The following is a 9,402-nucleotide window of genomic DNA, read 5'->3' as shown; positions in this document are numbered from 1 at the left end:
ATATCAAAGAAAAATAAATACAAATGTGCAAAACTGCAGCATCTCACTTAAAACATTACACTGGTCCCTCTTTTCTCTCTTGTTTATTGGCATGTTATAACCAGCAGCACACAGCAATGCTGACCATATTTAGCTTTTATGAGTGCTTTGCATTCAGAAATGCTGACTCACTTTCGATGGGCTGAACAGCTTTCTTCTCTCAGTAATTATTTGTCCCGTTTTTGAGAAGACCCTCTCAGAGGGAATGGATGTGGCCACTATGCAGAGTCTCCCTGTCATGACTTTAGTAAGCCGTGGGTGAACCGAGGCCTTGTTCTTCCACCAACTCAGAGGAATAGGATCGGACCTGCTGAGTGATTCCTTCGTGCTGCATCCCCACTCTCTCGTCAATCAGCATATATTCGTTCTTTGAATTAGTTAATTATATTCATTTAAATCGTTTGATTATTCATATCTTTATTTTTTAATTTTTTTATAAATAGATTCAGCTCTTCTGATATGCGAGCCGGCTCCCAACATTCACCTACAAGGGCTGGCTCTTAGAGCGGACTCATTCGCGAACGACCCATCACTAATAGCCTACTGCTAATGTGAGTTTACGCAGTTCCAACATAATCCAAAAGTGGCAGCCTAAAATCACAATCCTGCTATATTGCACGTGACCAGAACATTATTTCATGCAAAACATGAATTTGTGGTCTAGGCTGCCACCTTTTGGATTGTTTTGGAACTGCACAGTACCCACAGCATGACTAGCTCACGTTAGTTAGTAGTAATGTGACCAACATCAGGCTTTTTTTATTGCCCATCAAATATTGGACATGTTTTATGAAAACATTGCAACAAAATAATGATACAAATACTTTTTCCAACTATTTTTCTTCATGGAAAATGATGATATAGTTATGCACTTGTAATTTGTACTTGCTAATAGATTTTTGTATAAATATTAACACCATACACCATGGGTTTACTGAACACAATCCATTGAATTAATATTAAAAAGTGTTGATTATTTGGCATCAGGAGAGCACAGCGCATGGAGGAAAGGAGTGAGATATGTAACATAGCGTTATGTTTCTGCAAAATGTTCACTGCTAGCGGGCGAGGCCAACATTTTGGTTGGAGAACAAATGTTAATTAGGTAGTATGATTATGTAGGGCTCTATTCAATCCGTATTGAAGACTGCATTCACGGTAAATGATGCAATTACTGAAATGTATGAAAGTACCTTTTAAATGAATATTGTGCAATCAATCTGTAACGCGTCAGAGATCCAGATTGAAAAGAGACCCTAGTATTTTATCATTATCCCTTTTTGTTAGACAGATTTGTGCCTTCATACTTTGTCTCCCCCTAAAGGCTATAGCGAGTAGAAAGGAGGTCTGTGATTTTTTTTTCTTCAGATGTCAGTCCTCCTGTCTGTCAAGGAGGCTTTAATGTTGTCGGCACAATGTCCTCTTAACATGGGATTACATTTTTAAAAACGCCCCTTCAGACCATGATGGGGATACAGCTCCTTTTATACCACATGGTCTGAATGGGCCAAGCAAATAATAAGGCCAGCACATACATGTCCCAATTTACAGTTACAAGTATCATTATTTATTTGTATGGAGTTGCATAGGCAGGTGTGTACAGTAATTAAAGTGTAGGTACACATTGCTATACCTACCACTAGTAGGCCCTATAGCGAATTTAATCTGTGAGTTGTGTAACATGTTGACATTTATATATCATATCTATAAACAAACTCAAATATATTGCGGCTCACTAATGAATTATAGTTATTATACGAGTTCTCACTTGTGAGTTTTTTTGCAAATTCTTGAAAATTGCAAACGGGTAGTTGTAAGTAGGCTACTATGTAACACCTGTACCTATACTGTAATTCCACTTTACCCACACAATGTAACTACTATGTAAATACGACTAGGTAATTAGATACACGTTTTGTAGTGTGACTGATGTGGTTTATCCATTTGTCATCTAGGAGAAGAAAAAAAACAGCAGTGCTGAATGCCTGCAAAACCTGTCGATGTCTAGGGAACACCGACAGGAGCTTCAACAGACAATTATGAACGGCCCAGAATAGTAGATCAAAGGTACAGCTATGTCAAGGTTGTGTCAATGAGGTTCTCAGAAAACAAAATACATAAAAGCTATGACATTTCAGCAAGTCAAAGGATGACTATGGCTTAGATTACACATTAACCGAACTACAAATATTGAAACACTGATTCCCTGGTAGCCCATTGCCACAGTTATACTCAAATAAGTGGCAGTTCATTAGAGTTGAGGCTCTATTCAATAACATCTGCTTTAGCCTACATCCTCATAGATGTTGTTTTGACGGTGTCGGAGGTGGGCCTTCGTTAGAGCTGTCAAATCCACAAGCGGCTCATTGCATTATACCTAAAGCGGGCATTGCCATTGGCTGCACGGAGTCGCATTAATGACATAAATATGTTGTGGTTGATTGCGAACATAGGTTGCTAAAATGTCTGTTTAATTTGGAATGGGCCCAGTGACCTTGTTATCGAAAAAATTAAGTTCATCCAGTGAGTTCACCTAATAGAAGGCAAACACGAATGGTTCAAATGACGCAAATGGAGGTGGGCCGGATGTTGAACTAGCCTATAAATACTTGGGTTGAGTAAACCAACGGAATAAGATAACATTTTTGCTTTAATTTTGGATCATTTGGATAACCATGAGTGGTGGATGTCCATACTTCGAGAAAAGGCACTTGTACGTATTCATTATTGCGTTTCAAATTCTGTTTGTAATTTAAAAAATAAATTGTAACAAAGGCATCATATAACGATTCTAAATAAATAAATAAATGCTATAGTTATATGTATTATTATTATTGATAATTGTATGCCATTAGCTAATCAATACCATTTACATTTGTCTTTTTCATTCCCAAGGCTATTCAAGAGCAAGCTGCATCTAGAAGAGGAAGAGGAAGATGACTCTCAAGAAGGAATCAACAAGGCCAGCAAAGGTGGCATCATCTATGGTGACTACCTTCAGGTAAAGCATTCACCATCGTCATCTGGTTTAATCTAACTTAATCTTCTACAAGGTTTTTGACATGGTATCTTTTTTCTGCGGATAGAAGCTATGGCCAACATAAGGGATGGAAATTAAGTACAATTTTAATTAAGGGTTAGCTGTAGTACTAAATGAAATTTTTTTGTTCCATTATAGCTTGACAAAGTCGTGACGGCCCAAGTTCTTCAGAGTGAACTGAAGGGGAACAAAATCCACGATGAGCATCTTTTCATTGTCACACATCAAGGCACAGTATATGTTTGTGGTCAAATATAATCAAGATTTGAGAATCAATAATGGAATTGTAATCGTAGTATGCATGCATTCCCTTATCACAGGGATTGGGGTCTGTTCCATTTGAAATCCAGTCAACTCAAGAAATGAGTTTAACCTTTAATTGTAGTTGCGCCTACTTGTGGAAGACTTGGAATAGCAGTTCACTATCAACTTTCCATCAACAAATGATCAATTTCATTGCAATGCAACGGTGGGACATTATGATTCATTGCATTTTTATCATTTTATTTCAGCTTATGAACTCTGGTTCAAGCAGATTCTATGGGAACTGGATTCAGTGCGAGAGATTTTCATCAGTGGACATGTAAGCAAGAGTACACTGGCAAACATCTTCTTTGTGTAATAAAAGTTATACAATTGTTGATTTCAATCCCGGCAAATTGTTTTTCTTTTCTAAATATAACCTTTATTTAACTAGGCAAGTCAGTTAAGAAAAAATTCTTATTTACAATGACGGCCTACTGGGGAACAGTGGGTTAACTGCCTTGTTCAGGGGCAGAACGACATATTTTTACCTTGTCAGCTCAGGATTCGATCAAGCAACCTTTCGGTTACTGACCCAAAGGTCTAACCACTAGGCTTCCTGCCGCCCCAACATATAATTCCTAAATGATTAAAATACAATATGAATCAGTTTTTTTACCTCATTAAGCCATGAAATTTAAACAATGTCAATGACCTAAGTCTTTGTTTGTCGGTGTGAAAAGGTGGGCTTTTTACGGTCCAATGCAGTCCAATTGCAGTGACCCTTTTTGCATCAGGAGCGCCCCCTAGAGGCCAAAAAGTTAGAGCTCATCTTTAATCGTAATGTTTCACCAGGTTCGCGATGAACGTAACATGCTGAAGGTCAACACCCGCATACACAGGATTGTTATGATCTTCAGGCTGCTGGTCGACCAGTTCGCCGTACTCGAGACGATGACCGCCTTGGACTTCTATGACTTCAGGTAAGCCCCATAGATAACCCATGGAGAATCTTTAGCTTTTATAAACCTTATAAAATGATACCCTCTTTACATATTTAACACACATTACTTTTGTGTGTTGTAGAGAGTACCTGTCCCCTGCCTCCGGGTTCCAAAGTCTCCAGTTCCGTCTGTTGGAGAACAAGATCGGGGTCCTTGACAACCTGAGAGTCCCCTACAACAGGCGCCACTACAGGGACAACTTCAAAGGACATGAGAGTGAGATGCTGCTTAGATCTGAGAAGGAGCCTTGTCTGCTGAAATTGGTGGAGGTGTGTGAAAAGCAAAAAAAATACTGAAACATTTTAAAATAGACCCCGTTTAAATACTTAGTAATGTTATTTCCCACACTTGATATTATAGCACTGTTGAGCAATATTGTTTTTTGTTCTATTCAGAAATGGCTGGAAAGAACCCCAGGTCTTGAAGAGGATGGGTTTAACTTTTGGGTTAAACTGGAAGCCAACATCTTTGAAGGATTGAGTCTTGAAAAAAGTAAAATAGAGGTATTGGCTGTTTCAAAATAATCTAGTACCAAAAACTCACAGCATCGCATCTCATTAGGTTACTTAAAGATAAAATAATCTGACCAAAAACTACAAGATTTTTTGTCCTTTGGCAGAAAATGCAAGACTCTGAGGAGAAGGAGGAGATGATGGAAGAGATGACAAAACAAAAAGAGCTATTTACTTCTCTGTTTGATGTCAAAAGACATGAGCATCTTTTGGGCAAAGGTGAGTGTTTAGCACCTAGCGCCAACACAAACTGCCTCAACAATTCACTCCCAATAATTAGTTTAAAACTACAGAACCCAGGTCTAAGAAACCATCTCACTTCCTGTTGTTTAATCAGGTGAGAGACGGATCTCCTACAAAGCTCTCCAAGGAGCTCTGATGATCTACTTCTACAGGTAAGAAGGGTTTCTTACAGTTATTTTAGATAGGCTTGTGTTTGTTCACCATTTGAGATGTAATTACTACATTGTGGATTGTTAGGGAGGAGCCCAGGTTCCAGGTTCCCTTCCAACTCCTGTCCAACCTGATGGACATTGATACCCTCATGACAAAATGGAGATGTAAGTAACACCAAAACATATTGTACATAAAGAACAGTTTACTTCACCACATTTCACTCAATCACTGTCTGCATGTACAGGTTTCCCTTACACCATTTGTATTTTCTACTAGATTACATGCTTTGAACTGTTTAGACCAGTGGTATTCAAAGTCAGGGTCGCAGAGGGAACTGCAGTGGGGTGAGAAAAAAAAAAAGAGAAAAAAAATGAAGACTACAGATTATTATTGTATGGGATCAATATACAAATGTTTTTGAGAAAGATAATTAGAAAATGATTGAGTAAATATATTAACTGGTTTCTTTTCATTTTGATAAGATATGAAAATGTAATGAATTGAGGTTATTTGTTAATGCAAACAAATTTTTGGGGTTTGGTTGTGAGAAATTCTTGGGGGGAAAAATGGTGTCCCCACCGAAAAAGTTTGAATACCACTGGTCTAGACTATAATTTCACTGTCAATTGACCTGGAACAGTTATATTAACAAGTGCAATATTTATCCTATGTGTCTCAGACAACCATGTGTGCATGGTGCACAGAATGATTGGCAGCAAAGCAGGCACTGGAGGCTCATCTGGCTACCACTACCTCCGCTCTACTGTCAGGTATGTCATGTCTGTCATATATGATTAGTTATTGAAATAAACTGCATCCAAATCTAGAGTTACTGTCAACCATATCATTATATACCCCTTCAAGAAGGAGCTAAGTAGGTGTTTTTCTCCTCTCTCACACAGTGATCGCTACAAAGTCTTTGTGGATCTCTTCAACCTGGCCATGTTTTTGATACCTCGGCATTGGGTGCCTAAACTAGACCCCAACGAGCACACCTTTCTGTTCACCGCAGAGTACTGTGACAGCTCCTACTGCAGTAGTGAGGATTCAGACTCGGACACTGTCTCAACTGTCTAAAGTGGTCGGTGCAGACTGAGGAAAGGTGCCAATGAGAGGAAGCCCCTTTAGACCTAAGGAACATCTACATAATCTAGAGTGTCATATAAGCTAGCTATGACCTGGTAAAGTCTCACCTACACCAATAAAGGGACAAGTAACATACTATGTCATCACAACCACAAAGGCGTCCCTTCCCCCTCGGAACAGAACAGCCTCAATGTGTTGGTGCATGGACTCTACAAGGTGTTGAACGTGTTCCACAGGGGAATGCTGGCCCATGTTGACTCCAATACTTCCCACAGTTGTGTCGAGGTGGCTGAACGTCCTTTGGGTGGTGGACCATTCTTGATACGCACGGGAAAATGTTGAGCATTAAAAAAACAGCAGCGTTGCAATTCTTGACACAAACCAGTGTGCCTGGTACCTACCCCGTCCAATGGCACTTAAATATTCTGTCTTGCACACACACACACACACAAAATCCATGTCTCAATTATCTCAAAGGTTATAAAATGTTAGTTTTTTTTACCTATCTCATCCCCTTCATCTACACTGATTGAAGTGGATTTAACAGGTGACGTCAATAAGGGATCATAGCTTTCACCTGGTCAGTCTATGTCATTGAAAAAGCAGGTGTTCTTAATGTTCTGTATACTAAGGGTGTAGTATATAATATTGTGCTGTATTTAAAGTATGAAAAGGTGTGATATAATCCTGTACATGGCCTAATGAAGGATAATCATGAACCCTTCCATGCACTTGAGTTATACTGAATGTGTACCCTAAAGAAGTGTATTCTTAATCTTTTTTAGAGTAATATTATGTTTTTGTACAGTACTTCGATATTGGTGCATTAGGTGTTCATGTGATGTTAGAGAAATGATATGTAGACTTTATTCAACACGTAGTGATAACATCAGCAGAGAAATTATCACATGACTTCAAAGTAATATATTTTTGTATCAGAAGAATATAAAATATATGTCTCAATAAAAACATGTTATTGAAAAGTTTGCGAGAATTTCTTTTTTAAACTCCATGGGAATTGTCTTAAAGGATTCCTTGAAGGATTGATCGAGAAGTTGGCAGTATAGCGAACACATGAATCCCTTTAAAGAACAAATGTCATCCATGGCTCACAGGAAGATTGAAGTCACATTCTGCAATACCTAAAGAGAGGAATGAGGATGAAGAAAAGGGGGATAGTTTACATAAACAATCACATAGGTCACCTAAAGGCTAGATTGTATCAGATCCGCACTAGCCGACACCCGCATAGCAGTTATTTAGGTGGTGTAGGAGAAGGAACTGCCCCTTATGAAAAAGTAATACGGAATTGCTACACAAAACCTATATTTGTGCAGTAGTGACTATTGTAGGGATTGTGTAGTGAATGTGTAGTTTACGCACTACCTAAGATACACAAGTAGAGTTTTGTAGTGTTTAGTAGGAAAACGGTAGTGTTACCAGTAGTAATCTGGTGGACATTTTTACTACTTGATGTTGGTCATTTGTGTCGTAAAGCTGTAGAGTTTATACAACTTGATGTTGGGAGTAAATAAATAGTGACCACACTAGAGCGAGACTTCCCCCGTTTTTTCCGACCGCAGAAGACAAAACAGGAAGTAAACTCAGCAAAAAAAGAAACGTCCTCTCACTGTCAACTGTGTTTATTTTCAGCAAACTTAACATGTGTAAATATTTGTATGAACATAACAACATTCAACAACTGAGACATAAACTGAACAAGTTCCACTGACATGTGACTAACAGAAATTGAATAATGTGTCCCTGAACAAAGGGGGGGTCAAAATCAAAAGTAACAGTCAGTATCTGGTGTGGCCAGATACTGACTGCAGTGCAGTGCATCTCCTCCTCATGGACTGCATCAGATTTGCTTGTTCTTGCTGTGAGATGTTACCCCACTCTTCCACCAAGGCACCTGCAAGTTCCCGGACATTTCTGGCAGGAATGGACCTAGCCCTCACCCTCCGATCCAACAGGTCCCAGACGTGCTCCATGAGATTGAGATCCGGGCTCTTCGCTGGCCATGGCGGAACACCATTCAGATGTCTTCCCTGTAACGCACAGCGTTGAGATTGCCTGCAATGACAACAAGCTCTGTCCGATGATGCTGTGACACACCGCCCCAGACCATGACGGACCCTTCACCTCCAAATCGATCCCGCTCCACAGTACAGAACTCAGTGTAACGCTCATTCCTTCGACAATAAAGTTGGTTGTTAGCTAGCTACTGTTTTTGAGATCCTTCTTCATCCTGTCTTTCATAGCCCTTATGCTGGCACAATCTGTAAATGTTACTTTCCTTTATGTTTTATGAATACTTTCATGTCATTGTTTAGCCATTTATATAACTTTTCACCAATTAAAGATTGCTATCCCCATTGAAATTTACAGTAGCTACAGTGCCTTCGGGAAAGAATTCGGACCCCTTGACTTGTTCCACATTTTGTTAGGTTACAGCCGTATTCTAAAATTGAAAAAATAGTTTAAAATAGTTTTTTTCTCATCAATCTACATACAATACACCTATAATGGCAAAGCAGAAAAATAAAAAACTGAAATATCACATTTACATAAGTATTCAGACCCTTTTACTCAGTACTTTGTTGAAGCACCTTTGGCAGCAATTACAGCCTAAAGTCTTCTTGGGTATGACGCTACAAGCTTGGCACACCTGTATTTTGGGAGTTTCTTCCATTCCTCTCTGCAGATCCTCTCAAGCTCTGTCAGGTTGGATGGGTAGCGTTGCTGCACATCTATTTTCAGGTCTCTCCAGAGATGTTTGATCGGGTTCAAGTCCGGGCTCTGGCTGGGCCACTCAGGAGGTTCCGGACCGTGGACCGTCTCAGGAGGTTCCGGACGGTGGACCGTCTCAGGAGGTTCCGGACGGTGGACCGTCTCAGGAGGTTCCGGACCGTGGACCGTCTCAGGAGGTTCCGGACGGTGGACCGTCTCAGGAGGTTCCGGACCGTGGACCGTCTCAGGAGGTTCCGGACGGTGGACCGTCTCAGGAGGTTCCGGACCGTGGACCGTCTCAGGAGGTTCCGGACGGTGGACCGTCTCAGGAGGTTCCGGACCGTGGACT

At 40.0% G+C, this 9,402-nt stretch overlaps 1 protein-coding gene across 1 annotated transcript; it reads left to right on the top strand.

Annotated features, from left to right (window-relative positions):
- The first annotated feature begins 2,622 nt into the window (after positions 1–2,622).
- On the top strand, positions 2,623–7,303 carry LOC139581121 (tryptophan 2,3-dioxygenase A-like). The gene is made up of 12 exons (XM_071410572.1): positions 2,623–2,752; positions 2,935–3,040; positions 3,218–3,308; positions 3,592–3,662; positions 4,178–4,305; positions 4,409–4,595; positions 4,722–4,829; positions 4,946–5,057; positions 5,176–5,233; positions 5,319–5,398; positions 5,914–6,004; positions 6,137–7,303. The coding sequence occupies exons 1-12, from the start codon at positions 2,715–2,717 to the stop codon at positions 6,309–6,311; spliced, it is 1,245 nt and encodes a 414-aa protein (XP_071266673.1). The 5' UTR covers positions 2,623–2,714; the 3' UTR covers positions 6,312–7,303.
- The last annotated feature ends 2,099 nt before the right edge of the window (positions 7,304–9,402 follow it).

Source organism: Salvelinus alpinus, chromosome 7, assembly GCF_045679555.1.
Source record: "Salvelinus alpinus chromosome 7, SLU_Salpinus.1, whole genome shotgun sequence".
NCBI classification, from domain to species: domain Eukaryota; kingdom Metazoa; phylum Chordata; class Actinopteri; order Salmoniformes; family Salmonidae; genus Salvelinus; species Salvelinus alpinus.
The sequence above is the reverse complement of the archived record's forward strand: the minus strand, read 5'-3'. Positions and strand labels throughout refer to the sequence as shown.